This window comes from Octodon degus, unplaced genomic scaffold, assembly GCF_000260255.1.
Source record: "Octodon degus isolate 3935 unplaced genomic scaffold, OctDeg1.0 scaffold00011, whole genome shotgun sequence".
NCBI classification, from domain to species: Eukaryota; Metazoa; Chordata; class Mammalia; order Rodentia; family Octodontidae; genus Octodon; species Octodon degus.
Genome location: NW_004524587.1, coordinates 15420235 through 15438868, shown reverse-complemented (window position 1 = coordinate 15438868; position 18634 = coordinate 15420235). Strand labels below are relative to the sequence as shown.

Genomic DNA, 18634 nt, shown 5'->3' with positions numbered 1-18634 from the left:
CTTCTCATGTTTGCACATAAGTCCAAACATCTCACCATATTCAACCTTGAAGCAGGACAGTCCCACAATATTCCTTTTCCTCTCTCTTGCTTTCCTGCACCACCCCCTTCTTCTTGAACATCCACCTACCCGAGAGACATCATAGCAGTAACTGGCATGTCATGACAAGCAGCCCATATTCAGAATACCACAATGACAGGCACTCCCAACATGAAACTACTATTACAAATTACCTTCTGCAGTGCAGTAGCTTAGTTCACAGGTATCAATGTATATAGTTAGTCAGGGTGAGAATCTTTCCAATTAACTGCTAGCTTAAAAAATCTTCTGAAGATTCCCAGGATCATTGCCTTGCTCATCTTCAGCCAACATTTATGAAGATTCTACTGTACAATATTCATTGCCAATCCTTCCACTTGCCAGACCCACTCAGTATATCCTCCAGAGGGTGGTAGATGGCTAAAACCCGAAAGGATACCATATTTCTCCACATCCCACTAGACATGGCCTCCTCCTACCTTCTTTACTACATCTTCTTTCTGCCTTCTGTCTCTCTCATACCAAATCCTACACCTTCTTCAAATGAAAGAGGTGTTTGGGGAGGTAACCACACCTGAGTATCAACTAATTCTGGGTGTACCTCTCAGTGAGTCTCATGTGTGCTCATATCTATATAATTAGGCCAACAGAAAGCCTGATTACCTAAATCTAGGATTTTTGTATCATTAGGCTGCTATAATAAAAAAATATCATTAAAAGGGTCTGAGATCTTTGTAAACAACAGAAATTTATTCATACATTTGGATTCTGGGAAATGTAGGGTGAAGATGCTGGCAGATTTGATGACTAGAGAGCTCTCTCTCTCTCTGGCTTGTAGGTGGCAGATCCTCACACAGTGTCCTTATTTGGTAGAAGGGACAAACAATAGTCCTCATTGCCATATCCTAAGTGTTCTACCTCTTCCTACCATCATGTTAGAGCATGCATTTTCACTTATGAATTTAGGAAAGGGTTAAGGTTTGAAAGACCATAGCATCTATTGAAAATGTTCCTACTTATTATCCCCCTAGATTGAATGTCATCTATCATTACCATGTAAAAAAAAAAAAACTGACTCACTCACATATTTATGTTTAGAGAGGTCACTGGCTCTATTTTTGAGAGAAGCAGGACAGGGCATGTCCATTAGCTCTGGAGTCAGGTCCATTGGTGGCTATCCAGGACAGCCAGGCAGGTACTGAGTGGTCTCTCTTGAAGTTCACTTTGTTTTCACTGAGATTGGTGACACCGTAAGAGCCATGCTTATATAATCATTATAAATCTGCAAAGAGGCTTTCTATAAGATCTATCTTGGAAGTGAGATTGGGGTTCAGAAGGTCCACATGTGTCTAGAGGAAGAGATTCCAGGTCTCTGGCTTCCTGACTGTCTCTCCACCCAGAAACTGCCTTCACAATCTCCTGACTCTCGGACTATCTCCCACCCCTCTCTCATTTTGCGACTAATTTTCTCTCACTTCATTATTATCTCTAAATTTTGTTTGGCTCGTCCAATACAACCTGTTGCATATATTAGCCTACTTGTGCAAAGGTGCCAATCTGTCTGTTTCTTTGTTTCCCAAAGTATTTTCTCTCTGTCATGAAAAGGCTGTGTCCCTTGCCCATACCCAGAGATGCCTCTCTCCAAATTCATCTACCTCTGCTGAATTGCCCTCCTTAAACTGATTTGGGGCTAAAAAATGTAGATGCCCGCATTATCCATGCTAGTTTCCAGGTGGCAGACAAGGATGGTAAGCCTGGGCTGAGGCACATAGCAGAACTTGACTGACACTTAATACTTTCTTAGCTTCCTGGAAGCATTACTGAGCACTTGCTGCAAACATGGTTGTGTATGGGTTTTCAGTTCTGCGGGTGTGCAGGACACTTCTCCTGTAGCCGTTGATTGATTGCATCAAGCTGAGAAGTATAGACCCTTAAATAAATCAGCTCAGCAATTCTACATCCCAGGGTGTAGAGGACCCACCCTAGGGTGACTTGTTTCCTGGATGGTATAAAAGGGAAATAAGGAAGAATGGATGGATATGCTTCTGTTCTTTTGTGAATCTTGGCCTTCAGCTTGGACAGTGTCTCCTGGCTTCTAGCACAGACCCCTTGCTTCTACCTTGGATCCTTCAGCTGCTGGCTTATACTCATCATTGCAAACCTATTGAGCCTCCTGATATGGACTTTCAGGAAGCACTGCAGTGAGCTTCAGACCTTGGGCTGGACCCTTCAGCCTCCAGTGTGCAGGCACCCTCTGCATACTTCCTCATCTGACTCTGTGACTCACTGTTGTAAACAAACCTTGTATAATTTGTATAATTATATGTATAAACATATATATGTATAAATATAAGTATGCTTATTTATATAGGTATAAATAAATGTATAATTTCTTATACATTTGCATATCTTACATTGTATCTGTTTCTCTAGTGAATCACTGGCTGATACAAGGGGCTAGGTCCTTATAAAGTGTCACAGTCTCCATTGTGTTCTAGTAAAGCAGCTACGACAGAGTAGGAAAGAGTCTGTGGAGACCCTCACACGAGGACTATGTAGGGATGAGGGACCTTGGTGAGGACCCAGTCAACTATGAGTCCAAAGGGCCAGGAGGAGCTTTCAAGATGAAGGGTACAGTCACACCTCACTGCCTTTGCTCAAACTGTTCCCTTCAGCCTGATCAAAGGTCTTCTTGCACCTCGTGTGGGGGTCCTTCCTCCTACACCTCCTCAGAGCAGTCCTCCCAGGTCCTCAAATTACAGCTGTCTTCTCCCTCCTCTCTGCCCCCAACAACTTCACTGGACCTGTGACTGCAAGGAGAGTAGACACAAAGACTCGAAGCTTGAGGAGAGGGCTCCTGTTACCCCACAGGGACTGCATTGTGGGAAAGCCAGAAAGAGCCAGGCAGAGAGAAGGTGGCCATGCCCCCACTGCTGGCCACTGGCTACCAGCACCCTCTGCCTGCTCACTGTGGCTCTCCTGCAGCCTTCACTCTTTGGGGCTCCACCCAGAGCCCGCCTAGGTCCAAATTCCAGCATGGGGGAGGACCTGCTGCTGAGCTGCCAGTGCTAAAACAGACTGCTGGCAGCAGAGAAGAAAGAGGCCTGTGAGCTGACCATGATCATGGGGCTGAACCAATTTCATGCGCAGCTGAACACCATGGCCTGTGGGCTCCTGTTTCTCCTTGTCCATGGCTGGGGTGAGGTTCCCACAGGGGCAGGGCAACAAGGATTGGGGTCTGGTCTACTAAACTGGACAAGGCAAAGCCTGAAACTAAGGGAGGGAAACACCTGGGAGGGAAGATCTGGTCAGATGGCATACGACTGTGCAGGAAACTTGCACCTATTCGACAGGTCCCAAGCACCTAGAGTTTGCCCCTGAACCCCAGAAAGTGTGTAGGCTTTCTGAGAACGCTCAACCTCAAGGATTGCACTGAGTACCAGGGATTCTTAGGAATGCCAGTGTAGTGGGCTGAGTTAGCAGATGGAGAAGTCAAGACACTCCTTCTCTGATTATGAATATTAATACCTTCCCCTGCCCTTCGGTTCCAGGTGTCATGCTCTTAGCTAGAGGACTTAGCTGGCCTCCTCAAAGGGAATCCAGGCAAGGTTATTTTCTCTTGAGCAGGACAGAAGTCCCACACACTGTATCCTAAAGTAGACCTGGGAGGATAATGGGCTTCTTTCACCTCAGGCATCTAGTCTGAGGCAAAGGAGTAGCCTCGCTAGTAGGGCAAAGGTGGTGGCACTTTGTGCCTGCTTGTGATTCCCAACCACTTATTGGAAGTTAGGCCAGGTGTAATCCATGCATGGATATATTTTTGATCCTTGAGGCCCTCACCTAAAAGGCCCTTAGTGTCAGGGACATGCTGGTCTCCTGACACCCTTTCTCAACTGCTCAGGAGGAGTTTCACTCACCTCTCCATCATCGCCCACCCCATGGCCTCCTTCCTTATCAGCTCTTTTCCAAGCCCTTAGAAGTCACTAGGACTCTCTAGGCAGGAAGATCTACCCAACCTCACTGATGGCTTGCATTTCAAAGTGTTTTGATTTGAACCCATGTTCAAAAAAAATCATCAACAGGCTATAGGAGGGCATAGATTTTGTATCCACCTTCTTCTGTCCCACCTGGCCTTCATTTCTCCACAGGGACCATGAAAGATACATACAATGTCTGGGATTTTATCTAAGAAGATATCTTGTCCTTAGTTACACTTCCTTGCATGTGGCATCCTTTCCTACTTCCTCACATCCTGGTCACCTCACATTTCTGCATGGCAGAGTTTCCTCATATCATATAACGTAACTGTATCTCTTCATGAACCCAGCACTGCTGATAGAAAAGTTCTCTAATTAGGAACATTTTAGAAGATTTTGTTCTTTGCTGTAACAAACACAAACATGAGGCATCCACAGACAATGGCTACAGTAAATTATACCAAGAGAAATTTAGTGGTGGGGGTTACCGGGAATCAAACTCACAACCTTGTGCTTGCCAGACAAGCACTGGGCCACTGGGCTATATCTCTGGCCCATACCAAGAGAAATGTTATCCAGCAAGGAATTATGTGTAGGCAACATGTTACTAGGAAGAGTAATGTGTCTTTTGTCTTGGAACAAACCTTAGTTTGCTTTTAAGTTACTACAAGAAGATGTTGGGTAGTGTATTTAAAATGGATTTATTTAGCATACAGTTTTAGAAGGTAAAAATCTATAGTCAGATGGCCCTCATTAGTGGGACATGGTGGGGTCTTCCAACTATGTGACTACATGGCATTCCATGTAGGAACATGGAGAAACAGCACATTCAGAAGGTCCTTGCTTACACTTTAAAAACTAGCTGTCAATCTTAAGGGAATTATTCCACTCTGTGAGACTGAACCACCTCTGAAAACATAGCATCAATCCCTTCACAAGGACAGTCATGCTGCCATCACCTCCCACTAGCCTCCACCACCTCAACACTACCCACAGGAGACCAGCTGTCCAGCATAGGTGAACCTCACATGAGCCAACCATATCCAAACTATAGCATTTGGTCCCTGCCTCCCACAAGGATCATATTCTACTAACAGTGCAAAATGCATTCATTCCATGCTTACAGTCCCAGAGGCTTACCTCATTCCAGCTGATTCAAAAGTACAAAGTCCCAAGTCCCATTGGAAAGGCAAGGCAAATTACTTCCAGCTGTGGACCTGTAAATAAAAAACAAGTTACATGATTTCAAGATACAGTTCTAAAACAGACTCTGTAAACATTTCTATTTAAAGAAGTAGGAATATCCAAGTAGAAAGAGATTACAGATCCTAAGGAAGTCTCAAATGCAACATGGGAGATAATAATAAATTAAAGTTCCTCTCCAGCATCCTGTGTAGGAGGTGGTGAGAAGTGGGGGCCTTTGGCCTCCAGAGCAGGGGAAGCATCTCCACCCTCTGACCTTGCTGGTTGCAGCTCATATGAGCTGCTTGGAGCTGTTATACCCTGCTGCTTGCTATTGACTTTCCCAGGCTGGTGTTGATACTGCCACCAACCACCCAATTCTGCAGACCAGTCAAGAAGGGCAGTCCAGATCCCACAGCCTCATTAGGCATTTTAGTGTGGAATTTATTTAGTGGTTCCATCCCAGAAACAGGGCCTCACAGGCTTTCCTTGGAAAGCTCAGTTGAAGCTGCTATGCTCCATAGCTGTTTCATGTGCATCTTTCATGTGTGCCTGCAAAATTAGCACTACACAGACACCACCAAGGTCTGTGACTTGCTGTGTTTGGAGCAGAGTTAGGGCCATGTTTGGGCTCTCTTGAACTATACTTGGAGCAGATGCAGAGCACTTTGCTGGAAATCAAGGAGAAGAATCTTGGGGCAGCCCCAGGCAGTAAGTCTGTGGAGAGGATCTCAAGCCCATTTCCTGAACCCATTCTACCCCCAAAGCCTCTAGGACTGGGACTCTAGAAGATTAATATGATACTCTCAGGGCTACTTTCACACTTTGATGCTTAGAGCCTGCCTTCTTTCCATCCATAGTCATTCCTTTTGTACTTTCTATATTCTCACCAAGGATCTTAACCTTTACATAAATAGGGTGTGAATTTTTAAAAATTTTAATCTCCACTTCCCTTTACTAAGTACCTGTGTAAATCTCATTGAAAATGGTCCAACTACCTACACACCTCCATCTGCATTTCACTTCAGAATTCCTTTCTCTAGGTACCCTAGATTATCACTGTTACACATGGCCTTCTACAGGGCATGAATATGATGTACCCAAGTTCTTCACAATGGTGTGACAAAGTGGCCTTTATTCCAGTTTTCAGCAGGATCTGTCTCAACTGGAGCCTCCTTAGTATAATCATTATTATCTATGTTGCTACCAACATTCTGGTTATGACCATTGTGACTGGTTGCCCTGACCTATCAAATTCGTTGCATTAAGAACCACCTAGAAGATTATCAAAACACATTCCTGCATGAATCTGGTTGGTTATGAAGTTGTGGCTTTGGGTACTGTATATGGTCCCTGTCCCATTCGTCTCTATACTTTTCCCCTGCTCTGCTCCCTGGCTACCATGAACTACACAGCCTTGCTCCATCACCTCTTTCTTCCATGATATTCCTGCCTGGAAGCCAGCTGACTATAGACTAAATGATCTCAAAACATGAGATAAATCAAACCTTTCCTCCTTTAAATTATGTGTCAAGCATTGTGTCTCAGTTATAGAAAAGCTGACACAATCACTTAAACAAACCCTACAAAGTTTGAGCTTCTTCCAAGTCTCTTTGTCATTTGATCCCTCACCATAATTACCTATAATCTTGTTTTACAGAAATACAGGATTTTCTAAACTGTCCCTCAAAATTTCTCCAACTACTGGCTATTACCCAGTTCCCAAGCCGCTTTTACATTCTTCAGTATCATTATAGCAACAACCCTACTCTTGATACCAATTTTCTGTCTCACTATGTGTTATGTTGCTGTAACTAAATAGTCAACAATGATTGATCTATAAATCCAATAGATTTTTTTAGTTCAAAGTTTTGAAGGCTGAAAACTCATCATCAGGTAGCCCTCTCTGGTCTGCCTCTGGTGAGGGCCTTCTAGCTATGTCACAACGTAACAGTGGCAGGACAAAGCAGGAGCACTTCTGAGAGGTCGCATGGCTTGCTTACAAGAGAAACGAGACTGGATTGGGGTCAGACTTACTTTTTTATAATAACTCACTCTCATTCTCCTGGGAATTAAACCATTCCTCCTTAGACTTGAGCCCTCCAAAAGACCAAAGCTAACCCCTTCACAAAGACCAAAGCTAACCCCGTGACCCTGTAACCTTCCACTAGACTCCACCTCTTCTCTGCTCCTCCACACTGAAAGCCAAGCTTTCACCACATGCACCTTTGGCAGAAAGACATTAGAAAAATTGCCCTCTCTGCCTTACCTCAGCAGTGGACATCAAACATGTGGATCCACTATGGATAAGGTAGAAGGAGGCCCCTGATGCTATTGTGGGGTTTTTGTTTGGTGAGTTTTTTGGGTGTATTGGGGGGGGTTTATAGAACTTGGATCAAACTTGCCAAATTTTGCAGAGGCAGAACATGAAGCTATAAAGGAAAAGTGCAAGAGAAGTGGGAGCTGGTGGAAATGACATCAATAGTAGGGAACCTGTTGGCCTGAAGGGACACCTTCCTGCACAGTGAGGCGCAGAAAGGGGTAGGGCTACCAGAAGGCTGCAAGCACTAAGATCAGCTTTTCCAGATTTAGAAAGTATAGTTAACAAACCCCATGTGCCATAAACAGTTCTAGCACAATATGATTTATCTAGATTGCATCACTATTTGAAGGAAACCCCAGCATCGTTATCTGAAGGAAATCCAAGCCATGACATTGGTAAATTTTTGTCATATCATTCTGAAAGAAAAGGAAAAATGATAGATGATAGATGATAGATAGATAGATAGATAGATAGATAGATACATACATACATACATACATACATACATAGACAGACAGATAGATGATAGATTTCCACAATGTTGCAAGTTCTAGCTGAAGTCAAACATAGGCAAATGTTCTTTTTCTAATTGCTTGATAATAATGTAATTTTTTAAAAAAATGATTCAAATAAGATTTATTATTTACAAAGAATAGATGTGCTCTCTTTTTAAAAATTAGGTTTGGAATACAATTAGCATAAGTTCACCCATCTGAGAGTATACTCCAAAAGGTTTTAGTCTGTGAGAAGAGCTCATAGTGGCAATTCCTCTTTCATGCTGACATAACCACCTCATACCTGCATATCTACCATGTGGCTCTTTGTGTGGACAAGCTAATTGTGGCCATGCCATATGAATGGGGTCATGAGACAGCCCCAGAGCAGGGAGTGTGATAGGCAGAAAGCATGTATAACCAGTGTTAGTAGATCAGGGTCTCTTGACAAAGCTGATTAAGGATGGCAAGGAGTGGCAGTACCCAGTGTGGGAGGAGCTGCTTGGACAGACTAAACCCTGATGCGCATCTTTCTGCCCACAGCCCAGGACTCTGCCAACCCCATCCGGACCACACTCACAGGGAAGGTGCGGGGCAGTCTCAGCCATGTGAAGGGCACTGATGTGGGGGTCCACACCTTCCTGGGAATCCCTTTTGCCAAGCCACCTGTAGGACCACTGCGGTTTGCACCTCCGGAATCCCCAGAATCCTGGAGTGGTGTGAAGGACACAATCTCCTACCCTGCTATGTAAGCTCTCTAAAGAACTGGGGAAATTCAGGCCATGGAGAGTGGAGGTGCTCTGAACTCTGGGCCAGGTTACAGTGTTTCTTACACCTTCAGCCCTTCAGCCATCTGCACTGGAGGATTCCCACAGTGTACATGCTAAGGATCAGAGAATGCAGAGACTATGCCAGCTTCCTCACTCAGGAATTGTCATCCAGAGGGAATTAGTTTCAAGTGCTGAGGAGTAGAGCACAGACATATTTGTCCCCAGATTTAGATTATGCCAAGGAGGGATGGTCTCTGGGAGAGGTTTAGGTTGACTCTAGGAACCTATAAGAGGCCTTCACTCTGGCATCAAATACCACAGATCCCTGAGGAGGTCAACAATGGTGGCTTCTAGAGAACCCCTCCACAGTCTTTGTGCCAACCAATGGGGCCAGGTGCCATTGCCAAAGAAGTGTACATAAGCTAATGAATGGAGATTTGGTGGGAGCAATGAGGTTCCCCAAGCAATTGTGTGTATCTATGAGAAATTAAGCTCTGTTCATTCATGCAGCACCTGTGTGAGGATTTCTCTCATGCTCCAGGCCCAAATGATTACAGGGATAAGTGGTGAATATCAATATATACAGCAAATGGTTTCCATAGAGACTCTTAAAAGTTATGATTACCTAGGCCTGGAAGGGTGGAACCTCAATGCTGAAGCTTCCCTGAAGTTTGGCCTTCATCTCCACCTCCCCAGAGTCTGTGGCCTGCTATTTTGTGGGAAAAAAGCTTGAGGGAATGATTATATACAAGCAGGTCATCAGGGAGAGCAGGGAATGATGATGGATGGGCACAAATATGGATCCAGGATCTGATTTTTCCATTGGCTGATTCTATGCCGCTGTTGGTCACCAGGTGTCTGCAGGACATCACTGCAATGAATGCACAGGCTCTGAAGTTGTTGAATCTGACCATGCCTCCCATTCCTGTGTCTGAGGACTGCCTGTACCTCAACATCTACACACCTGCCCATGTTCATGAAGGTTCAAACCTGTCTGTGAGTATCAAACTATGGTCAACTGGCAGGGGTGATAGCTCAGTGGCATAAGTGCCTTACTGGAAAGCACAAAGTCCCAAGTTTGACTTCCCATATAAAAAATAAAAAAGTAAGCTGAAAGTGGGAGAAAATTTGTTTACAGAAGATTAGAAGAGCTAATATAAGCCTTAGCCCTGCTATCATGTGGACGCTCATGAGGAGCCTTCCACCATTAAGTCCCAGAAGTGATTCTCACCCAGCTGGCACCTGGCCCCTTGGCTTGGGATTTCAAAACCTTACTTGCTCCCAGAAGTCACAGCCTATGGCTCTTGGGTGTACCCAGGAGCCATTCAACTATCTCATGCCAACGAGACTGAGTTGGTACTCAAAGGCTGCACTACGAGGTCACTAAGATCACAACCAATTGATTATCTCTTGGCTGAGGGAAAGTGGAGATATTTGATTAATGTTCCTGTGGGATTTTGGGGAAGATACTCTTTTTTCCCACGTCAGAGGAGTTCTGGGAGTAGTGAAGTAATGATATATAATGAAGCTAATTCCAAGGATGAGAGGCTTCCTTTTCCTGATTGAACAGGGGTCACTTACTTATGGATGAAATTACCAGCTGGGGTTCTGTTTATGAGGTTAGTTTGCACAAGTAAAATCTGCAGATAGTCTACAGGTAGCCCAGGTGGTACTTGTGCTGGGTGAGGAGCACATGGCATCTGTCTTGCTCTCCCAAGGTGATGGTATGGATCCATGGTGGTGCACTAGTTATAGGCACGGCCTCCATGTATGATGGATCCACACTGGCAGCTTCTGGCAATGTGGTGGTGGTCACTATCCAGTACCGCCTGGGAGTCCTAGGCTTCTTCAGGTGAGCCTGGGGCTGGCTGGGAAATGGAAACTTGGCAGAACCAGGATAGGGAAATGATCCCTGTTCCTGCCATATTTCAGCACTGGAGACCAGCACGCCACTGGCAACTGGGGCTACCTGGACCAGGTGGCTGCCCTACGCTGGGTACAGCAGAATATTGCCCACTTTGGAGGCAACCCTGACCGTATCACCATTTTTGGGACATCAGCGGGTGGCACAAGTGTGTCCTCACATGTCTTGTCCCCCATGTCCCAAGGACTCTTCCATGGGGCCATCATGGAGAGTGGGGTGGCTCTACTGCCCAGCCTCATCTCCAGCTCACCTGAGGCCATCTCCACAGTAAGTGCCTTCAACCACCCCAGTCCAGGCTACGCCCTCTCCCTTCACCTTCAGAGCCTCTGGTGCTCTGTCTATTCAGTGCAAACAACTAGGACAAACCAGGTTTCTTGGAAAATTCTGCCTTCCTGAGAATTACTGAGGGACAAAGCGTCAGAACACGCAAACCTCTGTCACGCAGAAGTATGTTCTGTAGCCAGAAAAGCTGCACCCTGGAGCCTCTATCATGGGAAGAACCAGGTAAGTATTGGGATGGCCCCTCTGGCTGAGATCTCTGACTGCCAGAGAAGTTGGAGTTAATTCCATACCTGCAGGAATCTGCTCAGTGTACCCCATGAGATTATAGAGTACTTGCATGCAGCTGAGGCCTTGGACACACTCTTCTCATTTCCTGAAAGGGCCTTGGACACACTCCTCCCTTTTCCTGAAATGATGAGCCAGACCCTCCTTGCCTCTTTACAGAAAGTAGCCAACCTGTCTGCCTGTGGGCAAGTAGACTCAGAAACCCTGGTGCAGTGTCTGCGGAGCAAGAATGAAGAGGAAATTCTGGCCCTTACCAAGGTAGGGATGAATGGCCATGAATGTGGTGGAATGGAAATGCTAGACTGGAGGGACAGTGAGATCTGTGTGCCATTCACCTCTCTGGGACAGTTTCTCCCTTGGTGTCCCAGAATCCTGGATTCAAAATGGAGGCCAATATGCTAAGCCTAGAGTAGGATCTCCTGGGGTTGATGTGACTATCCTGGGATAGTCCAGAAAAGAATGGAAGGCTCTTAGCAGGCATCAAAAAGATGTCTGAGGGGCCGGGGAGATGGCTCAGTGGAATAAGCGCTTCCCTGGCAAGCGCAAGGGCCTGAGTTCAATCCCCAGTTCCGCAAAAATAAATAAATAAATAAAAATAAAATAAAAACAAAAAAAGAAGGTCAAAATTTAAATAAAAAAAAAGATGTCTGAGAGCAACTTTGACCCATAACCGCTCCTCTTCAGGCCTTCAAGATCATCCCTGGTGTAGTGGATGGAAACTTCCTGCCCAGGCACCCCAAGGAGCTGCTGGCCTCTGCTGATTTTCAACCTGTCCCCAGCATCATTGGTGTCAATAATGATGAATATGGCTTTCTCATCCCCTTGGTGAGGCCCAGTTCCAAGTCACTGGTGTCTGGGGAGCCTATATAGGAACTCCAAGCCAATCTTAACCACAGTACAAACTATCTCACTGACACCCAGATTGTGGGACCCACCGATATTCAAAAGGAAATTGACAGAGAAATTGTGTGGAATGCTCTGCAGAGAAGGTTAACACAAATGGTGAGGCTCCTAGATACCACAAAAACTGGAGAAGGACACACCCAGATATCCTGCCCACACGGTAGCCCCCATGCCTCACCTGACTGTCCTGATAACTCTGGGTCAGATGTTACCTGCTGAGTTTGGTGACCTACTGATGGAAGAATACATGAGTGACAACGAGGACCCCCAGATCCTCCGAGCTCAATTCCAGGACATGATGGAGGACCTCGTGTTCGTGATCCCTGCACTCCAAGTAGCACTTTCTCAGTGTAAGTATATCAGTAGCTAAGGCCTGACTTCCTGGAGGGCACCTAATTGGTGGATCTACAATAATATGAGGTTTTCCAGTTCCCTGCACATGTGTTAATTGTGCTTCTGGTGCCCACAAGTTGATGGTCCTCAGTTCACTAAATTTTCATGGCTAGTGTATGAGATAAGCATCACCCCCATTTCACAGTGAAAAAAACTGAGGTTAGTGATATCCACCGATTTGCCAAAACCAGTTAGGAAGGCCACAGCCATGACCTAATCAAGCTCTTCCTTTGGCTCTGTTCAACCCTGGTGTTCCCTCCCTCACTCTCCGGTCTCCAACAAGCTTCAGATGTAGCTATTTTGTCACCAAGGGTGAGGCAGAAGAGCTCAGATAAAGAGTGACCATGTTCCACTTGTCCCTGTCGTCAGGTCCCCGTGCCCCTGTTTACCTCTATGAGTTCCAACATCGACCCAACTTTTTCAAAGACATCAAGCCACCCCATGTGAAGGCGGATCATGGTGATGAGAGTCTCTTTCTCTTCAGATCCTTTTTCTCAGGCTATCAAGGTGAGACTTCCTTAATCTCCAGGAGCAGAGATGGATCTGAGGATAGATCCCTGGGAAGCAGCTGTTCTCACTGTCTACATCAATGGTGGTGAACCTATGGCATGCATGTTACTTCTTTTTCTTTTAAAACTACTTGTTGTTGGTGGAACAGGGGATTGAACTCAGGCCCTTGCACTTGCCAGGGAAGTGCTTATTCTACTGAGCCATCTCCCCAGCCTGTCTTTTTCTTTTAAGAAAGATGTTAAAGACTGAATTTTTTTTTTCTAAACTAAAGCATCAGTACTCAGGTTCAGTTGTAGCACTGGTACTTATGATACATGAGAAGGTTTTAAGTTGCAGTTTGAGTGCTCATCTCTAAAAGGCTTGCCATCTCTGGTCTAGATGATGAAACTGAGGCTGGGATCCGTGGCCACCACGTTGCAGTTCAAGAGTCTGCTTTGAGATTAAAATCCAAGGCCTTCCACTCCAACCTATGCTCCTTCCACCTGCCTCTACTCTGACTATGGCATTCAGCATGGATGCATGGAGAGGAGAGGGTTTAAAAGGCGTAATTGTTTCTCAAATGATTTCCCAGTGACAGAAGAAAAAAAGAGCCTTCTGGAACCAGCCCAAAGTTGATTCAACTAGAGCCTGCAATGTGTAAGGGCAGATTGAGCAAGGAGATGGCTTGGATGGATCCTGAGAAGGCCTGAGGAGGGAAGGGATCAGGCCTGGGGTCCAGGTCAGGCTGCAGCTATGTTGTGAGTGTGACACATGAATGAGCAGTGGAGTAGGGGTTGACTAAGACCTAGGTTGTTGTCCTCTTCCTCTCTGCAGTTGATCTCACCGAGGAGGAGGAACTGCTGAGCAAGAGAATGATGCAGTACTGGGCCAACTTTGCTCGAAATGGGTAAGACAACACATCTACCTCAACTTCCCTGCGGTGTATGAGCCCATCACGTGCTTTTCTAGTTTGTGGTGACCTCACTGGCATACGTGTGTCTTTAATCACATGATAACAGCCTCTCAACTCCAGGTCCTACATGGATAGGGAGGACCTTATGTGTCATTTATCCCTCTTCCAATGACCTGAAAAGTGACCACAGTGCTTTTGTTCAGCCACACCTTGCCTCTGAGAGGGAAGGAGAAAATTGGCACTTTGCTCTGGGAGGAAACACTGGTAGAGGCCCTTGCTTCCTAATCAGGAAACTACTTCATCGCTCAGGGTGCCCTGACCAGCTTGGCATCCTGGTCTGACCCAAATCAGGGCGGTGAGGTCTCAGGACAGCAGAATTGAGCCTGACATCCTCCCCTGCTTGGAGGGTATGTCCGCAGGAATCCCAATGGTGAGGACCTACCGCAGTGGCCTGTGTTTGACCATGACAAGCAGTACCTGCAGCTGGACATCCAGCCTACTGTGGGCCGTGCCCTAAAGGGCCACAGACTGAAGTTCTGGATGGAGACCCTGCCCCAGAAGATCCAGGAGTTAAAGAGAGCTGAGGAGAAGCACACAGATCTGTAGTTCCCTATGTGGGGAGGTAGTTTTTTGTGGGTTTGAGGGCAAGTGGGGTCTGCCTGTAGTGTCACACACCCACCAAGGATGCTAGGTTGACTTCATAGTCACATAACCATTCGCTCACTCTTTATTTATCCATCCAATCAATACCTATGAAGAAGCCACTGTATGATAGTTATTGCTAAGCCTGCTATGGCTCCCTCTTCTTACACATATTCAGTACATCCTCCAGGGAGCTGTGGGTGGGTGAGATCCAGCGGATACCCACCTGGGCCTGTCCTTCTCTCCACCCTGTCTCTCTTTCTCAGTCCCACACTCTCTCCATATTGAGAAATATCCTTCTATAAGTTTTTCCTGGGTATCAGAATCCCACATCCAGCCAAATAGCTCAGTGAATTAAAGTGTCTGCAAGCAGGCACAGGGGCCAGGGTCTGATTCCTGGGCCTGCTGTGCCTGCCCCACCCCCAGGGTGCTCTGAGACTGCAATTGAGACTGGGTGTGGTGGCGCACTCCTGTAATCCCAGCTCTTGGAGGCTGTAAACAGGTGGATCACTATGAGTGCGATCTAGTAGTGAGACCCTGAACACGCTGTAGGCCCTTTCCTAAAATACAGAAAAAAAAAAAAATCCCACATTTACTTCCTCTCATCAGGTCCCCTGCATTCTCAGATTTGTACAAGGTACAGTAGAAAATCTGGATACTAGAAGCCTCAGTATCTTAGTCTCTTCAGGATGCGGTAACAAAAGCACCGTAATCTGGTTGCTTATATAGGACCAAAGTTGATGCCAGTTCTGAAGTTTATAAATTCCATAATCAAGGAGCCAACTAATTTCATATCTAGTCAGGACCGGTTCTCTGATTTAGAGTTAGCACCTTTTCCCTTTGTGCTCATATCAAAGAAGGAACAAACAGACTTTCACAGGTTAAATTTGCAAAAGCATTACATTAATCTATCTCTATTGCTAGAATAAATACTTGAATCAGTACTTTAAAAAGGAAGAGTTTTTATTTATTTAGCTCACAGTTTGGAAGGTTGAAAGATCAAGATTGAGTTCTGCCATCTGTTTCCCAGACTGCCTTATAATACAGCAGTGAATGCTGAATTCATTCACCTACAATATTTAAATGACAATGGAATATCCATCTCTAACAAAACTAAACCAAAAAAAAAGGAGACAAAGGAAGGATCATTTTTGTATCTGTATACACAAAATAGGATAGATACACAGCTACTTTCTCTTAATTCAATGAAAAGAAAGATTTGTACTAATAGTATTTGGACAGGATATCATGTCTGCATCTTATACTATGAATAACCACTAAGAAGATAACAATATGCAATGTATTAATTATTGAAACTGTCCTATGAATCAGTTTTGAAACTATCTCATTGCTGTTTTTCAATAAAATTAATAAAAAAATAATAATAATAATTTTCTTGAGTCCTAATAAAATGTATATTTGCCACTAAAAAAAATACAGCAGTGAAACCAAGTGCAGAAGGAGAAAGCCCATAGGATGGCCTTGCTTTATAACAATCCACACATTTATATATCCCATGAGAAGTGCATTAATCCCTGCCAAGAGTAATGACATCAACATCAATGACATCAACATCCTGAAGATCAACCTCCTACCACTGTAATTCTGCAGACCAAGGTTCTAGCACATGAATCTCTGGGGTCAAATATTATGTGTCATAGTAAGGATAAACCCAAATCTACCATTAACTTCAGGATAATCCATACATTCATCAATGTCCCAAAAGGTAACTGGCTCCATTCTGTGAGAAGCAGGACTAGACATGTGCGTTGGCCTCCGTAACCAGGGCCAGCAGTCTGTCTCCTGATGTTTGTCCCTAGACTCTGGTCTGCATGATTATTTCACAGTGCAGCAGAGTTTGTCTGTGAGGTCTTGGAAGTGGGATTGGGAGGTCAAGAAGACACAAACACATATACAGAAATTGTTCCTGACCCTACCATCCTGAAGGCTTTACCACCAGGAAGGTGTCTGGGTGCCTTTCAGAATTCCTCTGGCAACCTGCAGAGCCCTTGGCCATCCCCACTGACCATGGTGTCCATGCAATTCATATACCTTCTCACCTCATTATTGTTCTTAAACTTTTCTTCTCTCTCTCCTCCCCTTAAAAAAACCTCTCATATTTTATGTCATTGTACATTATTTTCAACTTGCCTCTTTGTTTCCCCCAAAGAATTTTTCTCTCTGTCATTATGGAGCTGTGTCTTTGATCCAAGAGACCCTAAACCCCCCGCCATTCCCTGTTTCTAACCGATTTGCCCTCCTAGAGCACCAGTTTTCCCAAGAGGTCAACTCTCCTTCTTTTATCCACTGGCTTTAACCCTAAATACAGAGCATTATGAACTCCAGTGTAAAAGATGAAAACTCCCATGTTGTCTACCAGTTCCAAACAAGGATATCATTAAACATGGGCCACCAACTTGGCCCAGGGAATTTGTTCCTTTTAATGAATGAATGACTGTACAGTTGCATCCCTGCCAGTCATATATGGGGGCGCAAGCTACCCTGTAGCTTCAAGAAGACTTAAACTTACGGACCTTAAATGTGATTACATTGAATAGATGTGTAATGAGATCTCTTTGCAGATATTTCCCTGGTTTTTTGGGTTTTTTTTTTTTCTCCGAATACCTTCAGGGCAGGTTTGGCTGGCTAGAGTTGTGGGGATCGAACCACAGCAACCTGAGCCTGACTGCTTTGTCCAAGCAGCCACTTAAAGAACTGAGCTAGGGCTGGTGAGATAGCTCAGTGGTCTAAAGTGCCTGCTTAGGCAAGCATGCAGGGACCTCGGTTCAACCCCTAGCACCACATGCCATGCCAGCCCCACCCTCAGGGTGGGCTGAGCTGACCATAAAAAAAAAAGAACTGAGCTAAGGGGCAGGCCCCTTAGCTCAGTTTTGGGGGTTTTTTGTTTGTTTGTTTGTTTTTGGGTTTTTTTCCTGGAACTGGGGATTGAACTCAGGCCCTTGTGCTTGCCAAGGAAGCACTTATTCTACTGAGCCATCTCCCCAGCCATTCCCTGGGTTTTTTTAAACTCTGTTTCTATTTCTTTTCTGCCAATAGTTAGATAGATACATAGATAGATACATAGATAGATAGATAGATAGATAGATAGATAGATACATAGATACATAGATACATAGATACATAGATACATAGATACATAGATACATAGATAGACAGACAGATAGACAAATAGATAGATAGATATAGATGTGCTCCTAAGACTCTTCTTCCCTTCATTCTGCATTCAGTTTGGTCAACAAAACTCCCATAGGCCTCCCAAAAATGATACACTAGTAACAAAGGACATAGGCTATTGTTCCTACCACATCCCTAGGGAATTTATTGAGTTCCTACAGCAAGTATATCTCTGTTTTCAGTTCTTCAGATATACTACATTTCCCCAGAGTAGGTTCCCAGGATATTTTATAGACATTCCATAATTATGTTCAGTACTGGTCACAGAACCTGTGCTGTCAAGCACACTAGACAAGTGCTCTGCCACTAATGCACACCCGTAGCCCCATAACTTACACACTTTTAGATTTAGCTTAATAACTCTGAGTAAATACATGTAAGACGAGCAACCACCATCATATCAACTTGTATAATGTTTCTTTCACTCCAAAACTTCCATGATACTCATTTACATCGTGGGCTTTCACTTACTCCCTGGAAACCACTTAGCTGTTTTCTGTTGCTATACTTTGCTTTTTCTTTCTTTTTTTTTTACAAGCATTAAGAGAACTTTAATTTTTTTCTTTTGAATATAAATATTTAAGAAAGAATTATTCATTAAGGAAAAACAATACAAATATACAGTGTGACTATTCAAATAAATAAAGATGGAGTCCTAGCCCAGGTCCGGTGAGTGTGTGGAGAGCTTCCAGCTACCCTGCGCCGGCGGGACCAGTCCCAGCCCAGGCGTAGCGTGGGCCGGACCCTCTCCCACCCCCTCTGGCCGCCGCCCACCACTCTGCAGTACCTCCCCCACCCCTCCCGCCCAGTAGGAATTTCTGCC

General features: G+C 44.9%; 1 protein-coding gene across 4 annotated transcripts in view; it reads left to right on the top strand.

The window, feature by feature from the left end:
- LOC101581730 (cocaine esterase-like) overlaps positions 1-18634 on the top strand; it is a 321818-nt gene that overhangs the window by 247858 nt on the left and 55326 nt on the right. The window contains exons 1-12 of one of the 4 annotated variants that reach the window (XM_023709250.1): positions 3106-3238; positions 8559-8763; positions 9640-9781; positions 10504-10637; positions 10718-10976; positions 11436-11534; positions 11961-12101; positions 12198-12278; positions 12385-12529; positions 12942-13079; positions 13896-13968; positions 14394-15010. The exons of 2 other annotated variants lie outside the window; for them this stretch is intronic. In XM_023709250.1, the coding sequence (XP_023565018.1) occupies positions 3157-3238; positions 8559-8763; positions 9640-9781; positions 10504-10637; positions 10718-10976; positions 11436-11534; positions 11961-12101; positions 12198-12278; positions 12385-12529; positions 12942-13079; positions 13896-13968; positions 14394-14580 (1686 nt within the window). In that variant the 5' untranslated portion in view covers positions 3106-3156 and the 3' untranslated portion in view covers positions 14581-15010. Of the gene's footprint in view, positions 1-3105; positions 3239-8558; positions 8764-9639; positions 9782-10503; positions 10638-10717; positions 10977-11435; positions 11535-11960; positions 12102-12197; positions 12279-12384; positions 12530-12941; positions 13080-13895; positions 13969-14393; positions 15011-18634 lie in introns of those variants that run through there. One more of the 4 variants, XM_023709251.1, reaches the window with a different exon arrangement.